Source organism: Cyprinus carpio, chromosome A6 (genome assembly GCF_018340385.1).
Source record: "Cyprinus carpio isolate SPL01 chromosome A6, ASM1834038v1, whole genome shotgun sequence".
Lineage (NCBI taxonomy): Eukaryota > Metazoa > Chordata > Actinopteri > Cypriniformes > Cyprinidae > Cyprinus > Cyprinus carpio.
In genome coordinates this window covers 1,629,661-1,650,143 of record NC_056577.1, presented here as the reverse complement: position 1 = coordinate 1,650,143, position 20,483 = coordinate 1,629,661, and the positions used below count along the sequence as shown (strand labels likewise).

The window sequence follows — 20,483 nt, the reverse complement described above, 5'->3', positions numbered from 1 at the left end:
TATTATTTTAAGAATAAAGTCAAAAATACGATAATAAAATCATTATATTGCGTGAAGTTAATGTGAAAATGTAGACTTATTGATGTTTTTTTAAAACTCTGATTGATCGACTTCATGAGACATTCGTTTGTATTAAGTTGTTCTGATTTTTTTCATGCATCCATTCAAATATTCATTATTTGGTGCTGCAAATATTAAAGAGGAAAATATTGTGGATTCATATGCCGCTTGAACTGAGGCGATTTATCTCACTACAAATTAAAGAGCGTAAAAACACATTTATTGTTTGTATTTTATCATAAAATTGACAGAAGGCTGAGACTTTGTAGTAACAAAGCACAAAGCTGCGATTATTGGGTGGCCCATACAAATTTCTTTGAATATGGGCCTGGGGCTGACTTGCTACGCCACTGGTTGGAATGGAAGGTGAACTACACTGTAATTGATTGGATAGTTTGGAAAACGTAAAAGCAGATTTACCTGTGCCAGTGCTTTCTCACATCACAGAGAGGTTCAGAAAGATGTCACTTAACTTAAGCTGGATGGGGGTATTTATTGTTTTTGTTTACATTTTGTTTTCTTCACTTATTATCTTCTGAAAAGAGGTTCTCATTTGAATTTAATGGGGTGCAGATACACCCCGTGTATGGAACCATATCATCAGTGTACCTGTACTACCGGTAGTCATTGTGATTGACACAACGCTACATCAGCCTTGGGTGAATGTCTGTGTGTAAATGAGTTATGCTTTTGAGGGTGCAACCATTCCCTGTGTATATGTTTTAGCTCAGTGGAGCCAGCCTGATTGATTCAGAGCTAGCTTTACCATTCACACTGTATAGAAATCTAGCATGTCGGTCCAAATCAGTAAAATCAATAAAAGTGTCTTATTACCAAAAAATGAATACTGACCATTCTCATTTTTCTTATTCTTTTCTCATGCATAACTGGTCACAGTTTAGAATAAGAATATTTTGTAAAATATATTTTAGTTTCTTATGATCAGCATTTATTTTATGAAAAACATCCTGCAATAAAACAGTAATACTGTGAAATGTTACAATTTAAATGTAATCTAACAGAATTATACAATTTTAGATAGAAATATGGTGATTATAATGTTAATATAATTTAAATAATCCATATAATTTAAAAATAGAATTATTCCATATTAGAATGATTTCTGAAGGATCATGTGACACTGAAGTCTGGAGTAATGGCTGCTGAAAATTCAGCTTTGCCATCACAGGAATAAATTACATTTTAAAATGCATTAAATAGAAATTAGGTATTTTTAAAACGTAATAGTATTTTACAAAATTACTGTTTTTACTGTATATTTGATAAAATAAATGCAGCCTTAGTGAGCATATGGGATTTTAAAATTATATGTGTGTGTGTGTGTGTGTGTGTGTGTGTGTGTGACCATGGACCACAAAACCATTCGTAAGGGTCAATTTTACAAAACTGAGATTTATACAACATCTGGAAGCTGAATAAATAAGATTTCCATTGATGTATGGTTTGTTATGATAGGACAATATTTGGCCGCGATACAACTATTTGAAAATCTGGAATCTAAAGGTGCCAAAAAAAAAAAAAAAAATACTGAGAATATCGCCTTTAAAGTTTTCCAAATGAAGTTCTTAGCAATGCATATTACTAATCAAAAATTAAGTTTTAATATATTTACAGTAGGAAATTTTTAACATATCTTCATGAAACATGATCTTTACTTAATATCCTAATGATTTTTTGGCATAAAAGAAAAATCAAAAATTTTGACCCATACAATGTATTTTTGGCTATTGCTCCAAATATACCCCAGCGACTGGTCCAGGGTCACACACACACACACACACACACACACACACACACACATATTTATATATATATATATATATATCTTAGTTGTTTTCATAGTGCAATCTCTTGACTTTGAATGAAAACTATCACATCTATAAAGGATGTTAGCATTTATTAGGTTGCCTTAAAAGATTGCAAACCTCAGGAAACAGCTTTAAGTTATAACTATCAAATAAAGCAGTATAATTTTACACGTGAAAGCTTTGGAAGACTTGCCAAAACAGGTCAAAGCTTAATCCAGTATATCTCTCAAAACAGGTTTGTATAGGTGTAGGTGAAACTAGTTCACACTCTTTACTGAAACTGTGAGTAAATTTTCTGTTTGGCTTCTGAACAACCATCGGTGAGAATCATAAATCAGCAGTTATCTGTTTGACCTACATTATCTACAGTATATGATAATCACAGAGACTGGTGAATTGACTCATGGATAGTCATTTTATAGCACATGCTGATTTCTGTAGAAGAATCCGTTGTGAAACATAATAACATAGCTATATAATCGCTTTATATCTTTGTTTTGGTTGAGTTATCTGCTCATGAAGGCTTCTGAGAAAACATAAATGCAAGCCTGTCATATTGTTTCCATTCCAAGAATTCACGTCAAGAATTCTCTTTAAATGTTTTTTTTTTTTTTTTCAGTTTATTATTATATCATTTACAGTATTGCAGTTCTATATTGCTTGAGTTTAGCAAATGTTTATTTCTGTACCTTTTATAATGACAACATTTTAAAAGTTTTTCTCAGAAAACAGCACATGCAGGTGTGTATGTAAAGACTCTGTATTTGCCAATGTAATATAAGATACTTTGGTAAACCCAAACTCTTTTCCGAAATTATACATGAAAGATGACATATGTTTAATGAAAAGCATGTATAATCCATTGACACGGCTGAGTGATTCCATTCTTTGTGTTTTTGGTCAGTTGCAGACTCACTGCAGTGAATATACAAACAGTATGGAATATACTTATGTTTTTAATATTAACATTTCAGCATTTAATTTTATATAATTTTTCATTTTCCTAGTAAAATACTAGTAAAAGTCATGGTATTGCATTTATTTGATTCTTTTTCAAATACAATGACAATGACAATATATTTTAAAAAAAGTTTATTTTTTATTTTTTCTTTGGAAATAGAGGTCCCTCAGAAGGGGAATGTCATATTTGGGGTCCTTATATCAAAAGTTTGAACCCCCTCTGCTCTAGATAGTCTTGTAAAACAGGATGTAAGGATGTGCTATTTAAAAAGACACCAGCAATCAGAATTTTTAATTTACAATAATTTATAAGTTATATAAATAACAAAGCTTAAAATAACTTAAAAGAGTCTATTAGAGAAGTGGGGGTGATCTGAATCTTTCACAAGATGCCATCTGCTCTGAAAGTCTTGTTTCGCATCTGGGACCCTCTGTCTCTCGGGACAGCTGAAACAAATCCGGCCTCAGCAGCTGGGACGGATTAAGGGTGGAATATCTAATGAGAAGTTCCCCTCAGATGGAGGAGCAGGATTCGGACTTGTGGCTATTCAAGTGGAAAATGTAGTCGCAGAAGCACATGGAGGGGTTTGAATTTGTTTAAACAACCTTGTCCAGGACTGACTGTTGCTCCCGCTTTTTCAGTACGCCAGGCATAATTAGCATATGACCGAAGCAAAAAGCGGGTGAAAGTCTATTGTTTGTATTGCTAATCATTTGTTTATGGTGTCTGTTGCCCTTCAAAAAATCTCTTCTGATGAAATCCTTCTCCATGACATCATTTCTCTGTGTTGAGAGACAAAGGTAAAAATAAGTAAAACTGCTAATATTCTATTGTTTCCTTTATTCTTACTTTTGATGAACACAGCTGTCACAATAATGTTAAAAATCATCATCCAGTATTTTTGTGTTAATATGACAGATTTACGATCCCTGACTAATTCTCTTTATTAAAGTCACACAAAATTGACAATTGTGTCATCATTTACTTACCTATACAGTATGTTGTTACATTTTGTTTCAACTGAGCTGTCGATCATTACAGTAGGATGAAGACTTACACATTGCAGGTGGGAACAATCCTCTCTTCGGGGTGCCTGGAAAAACTCATTTTCTTCAGGAAAGACGGGAGTCTGAGTTTGGGTCTGTATTGTTTTCGCACTGGACTAAAACCAGAGACAAGAGGAAGTTAGGTATATGAATGGGAACACAAATGCATTCATCCGTATATTCTAGCTACTATTTCAGACACTCTGAGGTTTCTCTTTAAGTATAAAAATTTGAGGGATTTGAGACCAAATGCTCTACTAACAAAATCAGACGTGACAACGGGTGTACATTTTCTGCTAGTATTCTGGCTACTTATAAACTGAATCAGGTGATATGGAGGTTGCTGATTCAAAAAGCTCACTTGGCTCTGTAAATTAATTTTAGCATCTGGTTGCATGTTACACATTAGTCACCAGTCACTGAGGTACTACGGTCAATGAAAAATAAGAATATGAGGACAATTAAAAACATTTTATAAATCTAGTTTAAAACAAATACACCAAGTTCCATTTTCAGCAAAAGTTTACATGTAATGACTCTAAAAATGTCATGTGGTGTTACCAAGTTAAAAAGGAATAACATATTTTCAATGAATACGTGTGTGTAAACATCTTATTCTTTACATTTTTTTTAAGGAAAAATAAAAAATATTTGTACAAATATCATTATATTTTTGGGGTGAGTCGCACCACATGACATTTTGCACCCAGAACTAGCCTTGACATGTCATAAAACAGTCAAATTATTTTTTTAAGAGGTGTATTGACTTTGACACACAGTTATTAGGGGTCTATTCTATTATATATTATATTTATATTATTTTTATGATTTTTTTTCTTATTTTTGCAGCAAAAATGTTTCAAATAATAATAAGAATAATATTTTATTAAAACTGCTTCACTGCTTTTTTTCTATTAGAATCATAGATTATGCCAGACTACATAATAATATTTTCTTTTTGAGAAGTTCATACAGTAATAAGGCTTTTTCTTAATTATATCATCAGGACAGTTGTATCCCCCTGACATTTTTTGACTTAATATCCCTAAAAAAAAAAAAAACCTGTTTAATTCAGTAATTAAAAACACTCATCAAAGTAGTCATTGTATGTATGAATTGCATTTTAAATGTATTTTTGAATACAATTACACATCAATTTGTCATTTCAGTGACTCACTCACCATTCAGCCTGTGATGAGGGCAGCACCTGCATATTAGTGTTTTTCCCCTCTTCCTCTTTTTCCTGCTCTCTCTCGTCCTCTTCCTCCTCTTGCTCATCGCAAATGTTGTCCCACACTTGGCTATTGACAAACAGAGCCTCCTGCAAGCTGAGCCCACGGTCCACACAAGTCACCTGGCGACAGAGGGGACAGCGAATGGTGCGCAGGCCGCTGGACTGCAGCCCCATTGTCTCCAGACAGGTGGTGCAGAATGTGTGGTTGCAGTGGAGAGTTCTGGGAACGCGGTCGATGCGGGAGTAACGCAGGTAACAGACCCCACATTCTTGATCCTCAAACAACACCATGGCTGAACACTGGAACTGTTGTTTGATCTGATGATGGTGTCGTTTAGTCTTCTGGAAATTGTTTAGTGTACTCTGTAAAAACAAGGGGTGGGGGGGAGACTTTCAAACGTAATCCATACATGTAGTAAAAAAAAAATTCTGTCATTATTTACACACATCCATGTCATTTCAAACCTGTATTATTTTCTTGGAAGTCAAATGGGGATATTATATGGTTTGGTTTGGACCGCAACTTTCTATATATATATATATATATATATATATATATACATATATATATATATATATATATATATATATATTGAATATATTTCTGCATTAGAAAAAAATGCATACAGCTTGGTAACAAAATGAGTAAATGATGACAGAATTTTCAGATTTGTGTGAACTATCCCTTTAAGCACAGTAAAGTGACAAATCTTGAAGCAGATGGCAAAGCCATTGCCCAGTAGACCCCCACTGACCATTCATCCTTATAGAATTCTACTCTAATGCTGCAGACCACCTGTTAGTCTAGAATATGACCTCTGAGTGTTGACCTCTGACCCCATTCTGATTACTAATGCAGACAAAACAATACTGCATGACAAGATCTTTGGTTTCTGCAACCATGAGAACATCTACAATTTCACTTCGCCAATACAATATACAATTTATAGAATATTCCAAAACAAAGACTACTCTTACATAATATTATATGTTTAGTTAATTTTGCTGTCTTGTTGGCGATGGTCAGGTAAAAGATTATATGAGAAACATTCTTAGTCAAACAATAACTTGACTTCAAACCATTTGAACAGTGTGTCCTTTCTATATCATGTTAACCAGCACACTGCAAAAATCACTCAATTAATTATTATTTTTCTCCACTAAACATCCTAACATCTAAAAACCAGTAAACAAAGGTACATTAGAAGCAATAGTGCATATAAATATGGTGTTTCAGAAACTTAAACAGGTTTTTTAAGCTTAAACCTCTCTAAATTATTTAGACTTACACTTTCAGCAAGGAAAAACTTTTGAGAATGAGGTAAGAAGAAAACTAGAGTTGTATTAGAATAGTTTTCAAGGTTTATAAAATTTTACAGTATCTTATACAGTTTTGTTTCTAATGTAAATCTATCTTGTTTTGATGTTTGGATACCTTACTGGACAACAACAAAATACTTATTAAGAAACTATTGTTTGCTTTGTAACACATACAAAAAAACACAAACAAAAATGAATGTAAATCAACCTGGGTTTTAAAGGAAAGAAATCAAGAAATATACTTACAGTAGAATGACTCCTAATCCAGTTCTCTGTGTGGACTGTTGCAGATATTTGTCAGGAGATGAACTCGTCTGACTGAGAATTAGTGGGGTGTGTGAATAAGAGCAAACTGTCAGTCCGAATAACCGCCGCTGCGTGTTTTAAAGTGGCTGTGGAGTCATGGGGGAGGTGATGCATGCCCTTCTCCGCCCCATTGCCACACAAAGCAAATCTCACTAGTTATTGAGAAATCAATGTATTTCCATGTCATTAACGGAAATATTTATGAATTCCTGTGAGTGCAGAAATTCCATGTTTAAAGATGATTAAACCTTTATCCTGCTGAGGGTTCATGTCAACACAGTGCTGGATATGGGAAGACAGTTTGGATCTCAGGACAGAGAAAGGTCAGAGGCAGAGAAGAAAAGGGGAAAAATACTGATCAGTACATTGTATGTTTTTAGGTACATAGTGTCTTAAACTTAGAGAGGAGGACATCATAATATGAATAGGTTATTCATAAAGTATTATAGGTTATTCTGGAATAATGGAAAGCACTTGTTTTAACAGTTTTCTATGTTAGTATTTTTTTTGTAAAAAGCTTTGCTTTTTTCTCATCCTAAATATGTAAATTTTTTATTTTGTGATATTACAATTAGGCTACATCCAATATGACTTGACTAGTCTTCTTGAGCAGTCAGTGTTCTTAGATAATTGTTGGATTTTGCTAGTATGCTAGTATATAAACTTATATATAGCACAATAATAATCAAGAACTATTAACATATTATCTCGCAAAAATGTCAAAAACAAAAACTACGGGCTCGTCCGGGATTTGAACCCGGGACCTCTCGCACCCAAAGCGAGAATCATACCCCTAGACCAACGAGCCGCTTGCAGAATAGATCGTATTCATGTCATAAAAAGCTTAGTGCAATACTGTCACGTCACTTCCTCGAAGAAAAAAAAGTCTTTTAATTATGATATTTTGTCGAGGTTAGTCTTATTAACAAATGTATTAGTTGCCGTTAGATGCACATATTGTTAGTTCTCTGCATAGGAATCGAAGTTACACACGTCAGTCAGGGCCGGTGTTACTACGTAACGTTACATACGCAATGTTACTTTCTATTTTGCGTAAACACTTCGTCGTTTTCACCGGTAAACCCGCTAGGGTAGATGTTCTATTTTATTACTAGGAGTTAACGGATCATATAAAAAATAAATAAACAAAAAAATAGCGGGCTCGTCCGGGATTTGAACCCGGGACCTCTCGCACCCGAAGCGAGAATCATACCCCTAGACCAACGAGCCTCGTGCAACAAATATTGCGACCTGAGACTATACAACCTTAACTACACACCGTCGCTTACTGTTTCACACAAAATTTTGTTGCTATACCTACGCATATAAAATTTGCTCTGCTGAGCCACATCAAAACAACAATGAACGCTTCTTATGAGCCTCATTCAATATTGCAAAATTAAATTGCATTTGTTGAGCACTTCCACACTGAATTCAGTTCAGAATGTATGTAGACGAGAAATATAAAATACCTATTTAATTAGTTATATTATGACAATTATGTACATATATAACTTACGGTAAACTCAGCATACTTTGTATCCATAACTAGTTAGCTAACTATCTTACCAAAAACACGTGTATTTATAAACAGTCATGTATTATTAAAGTTGAAGTGCATTATCTATTTGTTGTAACCTAATCGTGTTTTAAAGCTCTTGCATTTTCTACTAAAGTACACGTTACTCTGCTAATCCATCATATGTCATCATCAGCACCTCATGGACGGTCGAATAAATTACCCACAGTCCTTTGCGATAATGTAGAGTGTTTATACAGCTGCTACTCTTGTCACCGGCGTAGGCAGAAAGACCAGTTATGTACTGTTGATCTTTAATCTTTAAAACCAAATGTATATACCGCATTAATAGGATTAGTAAATAGGGTTCGTGCAAGCAAAATGGCTCATGAAAGTGCGCAAAACACATAAACTAATAAAAATCGTTTGCTTGTGGGACAACTAAATATAGTCTGTTATATTCTATAAGTTATATAGAGCATTTAAATGCACCACACTATCCCAAATTACAAGCAAAATTGAAAAGAAAAGGGAATGGTTAGAGAATGCAAATGACGATATCTGGTATGAGAATACATAAATAAAAACTATTATGGATATTTAGAAATGTATACTGATGGATCTAAAGATTAAGGAAATGGACATACTGCATTTGGGAAAGCCAGGAGGTTTTCATAGGGGCGCCACAAAAAAATAAAATAAAAATAAAATAAATAAATCAGAATTACACAATAGAGATTTCCCTTGGAAAAAAATTAAGGAAAACCATTAATTAAAAGCTCATTGTCATTGATAATCACTGGCAAAAGATTTGGGACAAGATTTTGTAAAATTTGAGAATATTGCATAATTCAGAAAATAATTAAAGTTAAAACAATTACTAGTAAAAACAGAATAGAAGAAATCATACATACATAGGGTTAGAATACACAAGACTTAATAATACATTATTTCTTATGATTAAAGATAAATGTGAAATTTGTGTTCTATTAAACTGTAGGAAATATAAGGAAGAATGAAAAAAAAACTTAAAGAATGTATCATCAAATTAGGAAGGAATTGGGATATTAAAGGTATTTTAGCAATAGATAATTTAAATGACAAGCAAACGTATCCAGCAATGTTGCATTACTGTACAAACGTGTCCAATGAGAATCCTTTCTGTTAAACACGTGACACTCCGCGGAAGCGCGGGCAGAGTGGCTGTTCTCTCGTGTTGTTGTTCTTGGTTGTGCGCGTTCAACTGTTGCATTTCTGTCACCCCTACAACCCCAGCTGACAAACAAGATGTCAAGTGTCCCAGAAATTGTAAGTGAGATTTGTATTTTCAGAAAATAAACTTTAACACAAATTTACCTCGAGTTCAAAGATCGTAGAGTATATTCTGTGCAAAAACACAGTAAAAGTAACGTTAAGACAATGCGCGAACTATTTCTCCACGCTAACAGGCTAATGTTAGCCAAGTAGTGATTTATTAGTAACAAATCTAATGTGCAAAACACCGAAAAATGTCACTTATCTACGTAATTATATCATATTATATTCAGCTTCTAATAATAGCTAACCACGTAGTATCTAACGTAAGTTAGTTTATTATTAGAACACCCATTCTGTTTCATGTTAACATATTTTACCAATGAAATACTGTTATACCTGATTCCCGAAAGGCTGAAATCTTAGTATGTCAGGGACAACTTGAAATATCAACTTAATTCTCTCAGAGCACACCACTGGTAAATTATTTGTATAACGTTACAGTTTCCCTTGGTAACTAACTTTAATGCAGACTCAGTGCTAAATGTGATTCTGTTGTTTACATCCATCATCTCCGCTAATGAATTTGCTTTCTTTTTCTTAGGCATGCAGGCCAGATTTTGATCTTTTGTAATAAGGATGTACAAGGAAGATCACTGAGAAATAATGGAGGAATTTCTGAGCACGCTCCGTGATCATGATGTCAGGTACATAGTTAAAAAAAGTGACTTGTGTTATACATTTGTATGTACAGTGGTTATAGAAAAGAACCACCCCATATTGTTTGGTGTTGAGGCCAAATAATTCAATTTTAGTCTCATCTGTTGATTCATCTGACTTGTGCCTGTCCACAACTTTTTCCCATATATTTTTATATGTTTGTGTTATATCTTTCACTTGGATGTTATAAGTTGCACTGAGTAAATACAGCTTGATAAAACAAAAATTGTGTCTGTCTTCATTTCTGGCTGTAAAGCAACAAAATGTGATTATTTTAAATGGGGGTGATTCCTTTCTATACCCACTGTATGTAGGCATACAGCATCCACTATTTGTATGTTGTGTTCATCTACACAGCTCTGTCCTGTCATCCTGTGAGCCGGAATTACAGGAGCTCATGCGGCAGATTGACATCATGGTGGGGCACAAGCGGCGTGAATGGGAGGCTGAGGTTCGAGCCATGAATCTGCGTCTGCAGAATACGCAGGAGGAACTCCAGTCAGCCAGAGCTCTGCTCGACAAGAGGAGCTCAGAGGTATTGTATCGGCTCTTGTCTAGTCTTGAAAGTTATAAAGCAACTTTCCGTTGTCTGATCCGTTATTAATAATGTAGTAAATGAGACAAAGCACGTTCCATACAATTAAATGTAATATAAGGCCACAGAATCTTCTGAAGGACTAAACTGATTTTGATGGTTTTGTGTTACACTTTCCATGGTAAGATCTTTCTTAAATATAATGGCTCAGAAAAATCACATACGTCATGTGCTCTGCCTTCACCCCTGGTAGACGCTTGGGGTGAGAGGGGTGATAATGTCCCTGCTGGAGCTCCAGGATGGTGGTTTCCAAATGTTGAAGTTGGTAGTGGAAAAAGGGGCTACAGCAGGTGAACTGCATGAAGGCGTGGGTCTTCCTGCATGACTAGACTAGACTAGACTGAATGCTTCTGTTTGAGCATTATTATAAGCATTAACTATGTGACATATTAGATAGGTGAGCCACGTTGATTGTTTTGATTGCTACATCAATATTTCTTGTGTAAGTTTCTGTGATTACATATCAAGATCTTGACATTATTACAATAATACAGTGAATAATATAGGGACAGACAGTATTCTGATATAATGTTTATATTATTTTATTTTTTAATATTTTAAAGGTATTGTTTTCATTTTGTTAGGGCAACTAGACATGACAAATATCAGAATAACTTACTGAATATATTAGATTGAAATGCAAATGCTTGCTTAATTCAACATAATAATATTAAATGGCCAAATTATATTATAATATTATTATTATTTAATGGGTCTAAAATGTAATTGTAATTATTCCTAATTATTCTAATATCATGCTGACACTATGTGCTTTACCATCTAACTTTAAAATAAACAAAGATTTTGAAAAATCTAAAATCAAGAAACTTATGATTATATATCATGTTGATCATGACATCGTTACTGTAATATAGGGGAAAGCAGTATTTTATTGTAACATGTTTTGATTTTTAATTTAATTATTAAAGGTATTATTCTCTTTGTTTTGGTTTTGTTAGATTAAGTAGAGTGCATTAGATTCAAATGCAGATACTTAGCATTTAATGTTGCATAAATATGAAATTATATTAAATTCAGTAATATTATATCATATATTACTAATATTATTAAAATTTGATTGCTCCATTGGTCCAAAAGTCTGAGATCATGTATTGTATGTAATGTATGTTTTAATATCAAATTTTAAAATAAACAAAGAAAATATTCATTTTTAAATTTGATTTTGCATTCAAATTATTAAACTAATAATATGATTGTTATGGAAAATGTTTTATTTCAGAAAAAAATAAAAGCATTTTGGTTACTGGTCCCAGACTTTTGGATCCCCATATACATGCGTGTTGACTGCATTGTGCGTTATATAATAAAGTCACTGTCCATGTTGTAAGTAGATCACACTCCACTAGGTGTCAGATTTGAGCTGCAGTTCACACTGGCTCTGATAAGCATGATCTTATGTTCTCCAGATCCGCGTGCTGGGGAAACAGCTAGATGAGATGCAAGCTGGAAAACAAGAGCTGGTTGTGAAGTATGAAGAACAGCTGCAGTATGTAAAAGATGAAGTACGATCAGCTTTTGTCTTAGTAGCAGTGCTGTATATATTATTGTTACACTCCAACACACTGTATGACATGATTTAGTTCCTTTCACTACAACATCTTTTTATCAATATAGTTAACAACTAACTCCTTTCAACAGTTGTCTAAATTGAAACACAGCTATGAAAAGCTCCAGCGTAAGCATCTGAAGGAGGCACGAGAAGGAGCTCTGAGCAGAGAGGAGGACAGGACTGAGCTGTCCCACCTCAAAAGCAAGTTGGAGGTACAGAGACTGGCTAAATATAAAATGGACATTATTTTTGTTTATATAGTATTGATTTATAATTTAAGTTAAAAAATTAAATGAAGTTCATTGAGCATCTATTTTTGTGAATGCAGGAGTTCCGTCAGCATTCAGCTGAGTGGGAACAGCAAAGACTGCAGTATCAGAAACAAGTGACTTCACTGGAGGAACAGAGGAAGAACCTGGCTGAACAGTTTGCTCTCATCCAGGTGGCACTAATTAGAAAATTTACAAGCATAACATACAATATAATAATTAATTCAGTTGTGTGTGTGTGTGTGTGTGTGTGTATATATCTATATATATATATATATATATATATATATATATATATATATATATATATATATAATGTGTGTGTGTGTGTGTATTATTAAGACTTTGTTTTTCAAAATCAAATCAAAAAGTGTTATGATCAGGCTTGTATGGTTCATGTAGAATGATATAAGACAATATGGAGCTCATATTCAGGGCCGGATTAACACAAGGGCTAGGCAGGGCTGAAGCCCTAGGGCCAAAACTCCACACCACCGCTCATATTTCTCATCCTTTTCAAGTGTCTGCAGTATTTCTCTTAAAAAGTTGTGAGCAATAAAATGTCTTTGTACTTGTTTAAACTACAGTTGACGGTATTTTTAATCGCCTCGGCTTTATTGTAGCACATGGGAAACAAACAACAAAAGCCATGTAATGAAAACTGCGCAGCGTGAGAGAGCAGCTGGACCAGACCGGACAGTGCTGACAAACTACAGTGCTGCCCGACGCTTTCGCCGATCTCGCCCCTCTATTAAATTGATAACCAATCACTTGGTATATTTGAATTCGACTCGCAACACGCACACCGTTATATGGGAACATAAAGGGATGCTATCTGAAACAAGATTAAATAGCTTCATGTAAACTGAAGTCTTGATGTAAACTGTACCCAATGGAAAATACAAGCATTTCAATCAACCCACAGTTCACCACCCCTATTCACCATACAGTTACTAAAGCTGTAGAAATATGGCATTATGGTCATTATCAGTTACTAAAGTTTTTTTTATGTTGTATTTTTTTCATTTTTATTGTTATTGCTATTATAATGACAATTAATTATGCAAAATTACATGCAAGTAACCCTAAGTCGAACCCAAATCCTAACCATATAGTAAGTACATGTAGTTAATTAATATTACTCAGTACTTATATGTATAATAACACTGTAACAAGGACACCTTAAAATAAAGTGTAATCATTATCATTAATGTCACTTATTATTATAAACTACTAATATTAAATATTGGGTACTATAAGGGCAAAACGTCATTTTTATAGAGTTTGTTTTATGTTTTAAAGATGTTTTTCATTACAAACAATATTTTTTTTTTCTGTTAGTTTATTATCATTATTGTTGTTATTATAAATTTTGTTGTTGCTGTTATAGAAACCGTAAAACCATGGTAATGGGGAACATGGGTTTTGCCTGATTCATGATCTTACTAATAGGCTGCTATGGTTAACTTTAGATTTATGGATTACAGTATAGCTTTTCATAGGGCAACTACATAAAAGAATTTAATAGTTCTAATAAACTGTAAAGTAACATATTAATTCGGTAATTAAAAGCCTGCAATATAATGGAATAATAGTATTGTTAAATGCATTTGCAGTATATTCAAAAATATCTATTATTGTTTGTTTAATGGCCCTAACTCCAGCAAAACATTTATGGGGAAATGTGGGCCAGATGGGCTGAATTTTAGCCCAAAGAAAACCTGTTTTGCTTTGACATAATATATCTGGTGTTAATGAATTTATTATTTTAATATGTTGTAGCTTGGAATATTATCACTTGTATCACTGTGTGTTGTAGATTAAAAAAACAACAACAACAAAACAACAACAACAACAACAAAAAAAAAACAACAACAATGTTCTGTGTGTGTTGTAGGATAATGTGAAGGGTGAATTTGTGTTTGATTTAGCAATGGGGCCCTATGTTTTATTTTCTAAGTTTTAAGTGCAAACTGAGTTAAATATATGCAATTTAGTATGTACTGATATTTATATGGCCAGCATCTAAAATGAAATTCTGACAGCTTGTAATGTAAATCAGTAAAATGTTTATAACAGTAAAACAGACTACTTGGATAAAATGCATGTAAATATCAGTTATCAAACTATATCTTTTAATAATATGTTTTAGTAAGGCGATATTTAAACTCTTAGTTTTATGAGCAAAGCTCTGCAGTTTTACGTATAATGCAATACACTAGTGACTGAGAGATGTACAAATAAATGTCTCAAAAGCCTGATGTATTATAAATTTGATAATCAAATGTTAACGTGATTTTTCTAAAAAGAAAAAAAAAATTATGGATAATCTAGTTAACCTGAGATGCTTCAGTCCAGTAAGTGTTTTTATTAAAATATTACTAACAAAATACAAGTTTATATACTTAAGTTATTCTTAAGTTTACTTTATAAAAATCATTAAAGATTAAAGCCAAAAGACACATGTACCACAACCTGAAGGGAGAAGTTTATACTTGCTAAAAAAGTTTAAACTAATTATTAGATTGTGTACAACAGGTTGTTCTGCAAATTTTTGGCTGACAATTTCTAAGCCTTATAAATCAGATATGACGCCGTAGGCTTTACATGGTTAAATATGCTGTAAGCAAATTTTTGACTGTACTAAAGCATAAAAATACCAGCCAGTTATTCAGCTTTGAAAGTGTGTGTTCTGTGTTGGAATGTGGAGTCAAGGCTGATGATACACTGGGCAAATTTTTTGATTAATGTTGCTGGGCAACTTTGGCTAATGTTGGTGTCAACGGGCAACCAGGTGAGACACAGGGCCCACGGCCGATCTAAAGTATCCATATAGAAATTTGTTACCCATTCTCAATGGGACAGTGCCCAAGCAACATTGCTCAAAAAAAGTTTCCCAGCAGAATTGCTCAAAAAGTTGCCCCGTGCATCATCAGCCTTAGGAGGGGAGGTGGAAGAAACAACGCTCTTCAATATTTTGATTTTGGACTGCAGTACCCATTTCAGCCACTTTCTGTCAAAATTACTTACTGCACCTTTAACAGTGTTTTATTCCAGGTTTAAAAACTGAATCAAGCATGATATTTTAATATGGTGTGTTTTGGTTGAAGGTGCTGGTACAAGTTTTACAAGTGAGTTATGAGCCTTTCAAGGATTAGTAAAGGTGTGTTGTAATATTAGTATGTGTGAAATTTTGCGTGTCAGACTCAGGGTGTAGGTCGGACACAGGAGCAGGCGGAACTGCAGCGGCTGCGCTCTCAGCTACAGAGGGCTCAGGACAGCCTACATACTCAAGAACTGGAACTGGAGAGACTTCGGCTGCTACAGGATGAGCTGGGAGACTCTATCCAGGAACATCAGGTCAGCTGCCCCGCTGCAGCTCATGTACGGGGACAGGTAGATTCAGATCCACAAAAAATAGTAGAGGTAGAGATGGACATTAGTGTGTGGTGTGGAGTGTGAGAAACAAAAGGAAGAGGAGGTATATGTTGCCTTCATATCTTCCTGGGGAGTTCCTTCTTAAAAGGGTTAGTTCACGCAAAAATTGAAATTCTGTCATTATTTATTCATTTTCATGTTTTTACAAAACAAATCTTTTACAAAACTGCTTAGACTAGTCTTAAAAAGTTAGCCATGTAATTTGTTTTCTTCTAGACTGGTCAAAACTATTTAAAGTCAGTTACAAAAATGTAGATTGGCCCAATTTCAGTCAGAAAAGTAAGACTGATTATCTTTTGGCTAACTGCTAGTTGACAGTCTTAACATAGTGGCTGTGTTTATGCAGCTGGCCCCTGGTTTAATAGCTGAGCAAAGCACAAAATGCTATTTTATATCAAATATGTGATTGTTTGAATAATGGCAACGTTGTTCTCTGCAGGTTTTGAGTGAAGAGCGAGAGGAGCTGAAGGCTACACTGGATGCTCAGGATCAGTTTGTACGTAGCACAGGAATCCAGCAGCAGCAGTTACGGCAGGAAGTGATCCGACTTAACCAAACTCTGCAAGCAAAAATACAAGTCATTAGGTATATTATCATCTGCCTTTCAATATTCTGTGCTTGCATACACAGAAATATTATTGTAATATTTATCATTTAACAACAGTATCAATCAATCTCATTGTGCAACCATGCTTTACAAATCACTTATCTCTTTGTATAGGTCTCTAGAGGAATGTTTAGCACCACACGGTTCATCTCCAAACTTGGCCTCCCTTAGACAAGAGCTGGAGAAAGTCACAGCCAAGTTGAACAGTTCCCAGACTTGTGAGAATCACCTGAAAGCTGAGGTCATCAGACTTCGAGACAAGTGAGACGTTTTCCAAAAGACTCTTTATGACAGCAGCAACAACTAACAATAGAAAGCTTATTCCGGAATAAAAACCTTGAACTCAATTTTGTTTTGTCAGGTTGGAGAGCATGAGAAAGCATAAAGCAGAGATGAGCAGACGAGAAAATGAGTGGAAACAGATGGAGGAGGAACACAGTTGCTGTACAGCTGAAATCAAACATGTATGCACAATAAGCAATACATTTTTTACAGTTTGAGGTATTATCAGTGTGCAGTTGAGCAGTTTTATTAATGAGAGGAATTATTCGATTTATTTATATGTACAAATTACTGATGACCATATTTAGTTAAATGTGACTCTTTGTGTCTGTAGTTACGTGCAGAGCTTGAGAGGGCTGAACAGACTCGATGTGGGGAGTTGGAGGGAATGAGGAAGGAGGTGTCTCAGTTAACCAGCGAACTTCATCAGCGTGACATCACCATTGCCACACTCACTGGTTCCGCCTCCAGTATCGAGCGTCAGTTACGGGCAGAAGTGGAGCGAGCAGAGCGGCGGGCATCAGAACTCAAGGTTCACCAAAACACACTTGCAACCTGTCCAGATTAGGCAGATTAGATTAGGCATCAAAAACAAAAACCTGCCATTTATCACCCAATTAGAAAACCTGGTTTGTTGTATCATGAATAAACTGATTGTGCTGTTATGTTGGTTTTTGTAGGTGACACAGGTCCAGCTTGAAACTCTAAAGCTTGAGAATCAGCATTTGAATGATCTTCTTGAGAGAGTCGAGTCAAAATCACCTAAGGTTTCCATCCTTTGCTCAGTAAACTTTCATTTTCCTTTAATTGTGTTCATTTAAATAGTGTTCAGGGCTATATTAACAGCATCTGCATTAACCTTTTTGACTCGAAGGCCACATGATTTCTGCTATTATAATGAAAACTCTGCTTATTTTCAATCAGCTTATTTCATTAACAGAAAAGAAAGTGTCAATACATTAAATTAATTAACCATAATTCATTAAAACTCCATGATTTCAGAAATTTCAAGAACTGCATGTTATTTAATAGAAATATGATTTTTATTTAAAGAGTTAATGAGTGATTAGATGCTTTTTAACTTTGCATGGACAATGTTTGAACCCAGTTGTGTCTGACTGTGTCTTGTGGCTAGTAATTTGACATTTTTAACTTTTAACAGTGCCTTGCCTTGTAACCATAGATTTTGTTACTTTTTACCAACTGAAGGATGAATTTATGATGCAAGTCAGATTGTTTTCATTTGTATTTCTTGTTTCTGTTTTGCATGCCTTTTTCTCTTTGTTTGTCTGTCAGAAGCGGGACGGAGAGCTGGCGAGTCTTAGAGACAGCTACGTGTCATCTTTGAACAGTTTGGAGGAAGAGAACAGGCATCTGAGGCTGGAAACTATTGAGCTACGAGCTCGCATGGAGGCCAACAACCAGACCTGGCAGGACAAGTACGAGAGAGCGTTACTACAAAATCAGAACAAGAACGCTCAGAACAGGTACCTGATATTTCCACATAAAAAATGTTCACTTTTCTTCATAAATACAGTCAGCGAACTCCAAAAATCTAAGACCACGTCGACAATTGGGGAGAAACCGGACATTTAGGATTTGGAAAATACATTTTTACGATTTTGCACTATTTCTTTATAACTCATCAAGTAAGGAGAAGTGTGAACTCTTTTTACAAAAATTCAGGTATCCTTGCTAACAAGTGATATGAATGCATGTTCACTAGCATTCAAAAGTTTGGGGTCATTAAGAATATTTGATGCTTTTTGATGCACCAAGGTAGTTAAGGTAGTTAATCATTTGCGGAATAAAAATATTTATTTTACTGTACCAAAACTCTTATGAATAGTAGTTTGTATAAGTGCATTATGTAGTTGTGTTATGTGCTGTCACAGATCTGATGAGGATGTACAGCGCAGACACCAGGAGGAGCTGCAGGCCATGGAGACTCGGATGCAGGAAAGATCCTCGCACTACGAGGGCCAAATACAGACACTCCTCAAACAGCTTGAGAACCTGTCGCCAGCTTCCCCTAATCGCCCCGATGGCCAATCACAAGAGAGCAGGATGGCTGTGTCCCCGGCCCACTCTTCTGCATCGTCTGGCTCATCTTCAAGCGGTAAAGCCCACAGGATGGCAGCTCTTCTCAGTGCAGCGGTTAATGGAGAGGAAGCTCAAGCTTCCAGCTCGGTAGACAACTTTCTGCCTTTGGTCAGTAATAGAGATATGGGTCAGTGGGGCATGATGTCCCCATCTATAAACGTATTCAAAAATATCATAAAAATGCTACTCATACATACAACTGTATAGATATCACAATGAAGAAAAAAAGCCATATTAAGAATTTCATTGCTGAACAGAAAACTTTGATGTATATATGTAAATATATATATATATATATTGCTTTTGACATTGCTTTTTATAAGAATGCATTTCAGTCATGCACACTGTACCACTGCACAACAGCCTTAACAGTCAGTTCTCCCCTCTTCCTCCAGGACTCCACTGGATCTCCACATGGCTCAGTGACTACACGGTTCCTGGAGGAGGAAACGCTGCGGTCTCAAGAGCTGCTTCAGAGACTGGACGCCCACATTCTGAGCATGAAGCAGGAAAACGCCAACACTGTCTCCAAATACTTGGGCAAGGACGGCAGCCCCCGAAAACGGCCAATGAGTGCCTTGATCTGAACTTGCAGAGATGTATACAGGTGCTGACCTATCTGTAAGGACATTTTTGTTTGAGTAGAAGAATGTGTTTTGGGATTCATGGATGCTGCAAGATGATTGGACAAGACTCTTGTTACATCAGTGCAGCAAAAATAACACCAAAGCAGTGCCAAACAACTTTTGTTCTGAAAGTGCTGAATACCTCCATGTTTATTGCTCTAGTGAAGGAATGATCGCATATACACTCCCTATTCCCTGTACCTTGAACTTTGATCTTTCATATGGTCTCTTGTATCTACCGTCATCATCTTTTTGAGCACTTTAGACACTCTGTACTGTTTTGCTGTGCCTTCTTCTCACTGTCCTTTCTATGCAATCAATATTTATGAACAGTGTAACCTTAACATATATAAAACATCTTTTTTAAATCTACTGACATGATTGTGAAGAATGTGTTTTAAGGGTTGAATTAAAAGAGCTTGTTTTCATAGCTGCGTTTGTTATGGGAGTGGATGAGTTTGTGTGAATGGCTTTATTTCTTCGTCACTTTGAGCTTCGGGGAAAAAGCTGTTTGGACATGTGATGGAATCAGATACATTCTCTGGGGTCGTATCCTTTAAAAGTGTTGCACAGCGGAGATGTAAATTTGACGTCAAACCCACAAGCTTTCTCTCAAGTCTCCACCTATGTTTAGTGGCCTATCACAGCCCGCTGTAATGATTTAGTAGGGTTTCACCCCAAGAATGCAGAGATTGTGCCAGGCATGATGGTTTACAGCACGCAAGCGCAAACTACAGCAGTGCA

General features: G+C 35.2%; 2 protein-coding genes and 2 non-coding genes across 9 annotated transcripts; 1 reads left to right on the top strand and 3 right to left on the bottom strand.

Annotated features, from left to right (window-relative positions):
- Positions 1–2,913: 2,913 nt before the first annotated feature.
- On the bottom strand, positions 2,914–6,783 carry LOC109053313 (E3 ubiquitin-protein ligase KEG-like). 2 transcript variants are annotated; one of them, XR_002011680.2, is made up of 4 exons: positions 6,697–6,783; positions 5,078–5,493; positions 3,840–4,012; positions 2,914–3,632 (listed from the first exon to the last, which is right to left on the bottom strand). XR_002011680.2 is itself a non-coding variant. In XM_019070722.2 (4 exons), exons 2-4 carry the CDS (start codon positions 5,419–5,421, stop codon positions 3,587–3,589), a joined length of 495 nt encoding a protein of 164 aa, XP_018926267.1. In that variant the 5' UTR covers positions 5,422–5,493; positions 6,697–6,783. The 2 variants fall into 2 exon arrangements, 1 of the variants encoding a protein (XP_018926267.1); XM_019070722.2 differs by having other exon boundaries at positions 3,587–3,632; positions 3,908–4,012.
- A 709-nt stretch (positions 6,784–7,492) lies between these two features.
- On the bottom strand, positions 7,493–7,564 carry trnap-ugg. Its single transcript has one exon. It is a non-coding gene; the product is annotated as a tRNA-Pro (tRNA).
- A 350-nt stretch (positions 7,565–7,914) lies between these two features.
- On the bottom strand, positions 7,915–7,986 carry trnap-cgg. The gene has a single exon. It is a non-coding gene; the product is annotated as a tRNA-Pro (tRNA).
- Positions 7,987–9,427: 1,441 nt separating this feature from the next.
- Positions 9,428–20,167, top strand: LOC109053318 (centrosomal protein of 63 kDa-like). Of its 5 annotated transcripts, none has more exons than XM_042757492.1 (15): positions 9,428–9,583; positions 10,134–10,236; positions 10,607–10,784; positions 12,272–12,367; positions 12,504–12,626; positions 12,743–12,856; positions 15,888–16,043; positions 16,561–16,706; positions 16,843–16,989; positions 17,090–17,192; positions 17,345–17,542; positions 17,691–17,795; positions 18,307–18,497; positions 18,906–19,221; positions 19,509–20,167. In XM_042757492.1, exons 2-15 carry the CDS (start codon positions 10,196–10,198, stop codon positions 19,698–19,700), a joined length of 2,106 nt encoding a protein of 701 aa, XP_042613426.1. In that variant the 5' UTR covers positions 9,428–9,583; positions 10,134–10,195; the 3' UTR covers positions 19,701–20,167. The 5 variants fall into 5 exon arrangements, with proteins under 5 accessions (XP_042613426.1, XP_042613427.1, XP_042613424.1 ...); XM_042757493.1 differs by having other exon boundaries at positions 15,888–16,079; positions 17,691–17,777; positions 18,906–19,200; XM_042757490.1 differs by having other exon boundaries at positions 15,888–16,079; positions 17,691–17,777.
- The last annotated feature ends 316 nt before the right edge of the window (positions 20,168–20,483 follow it).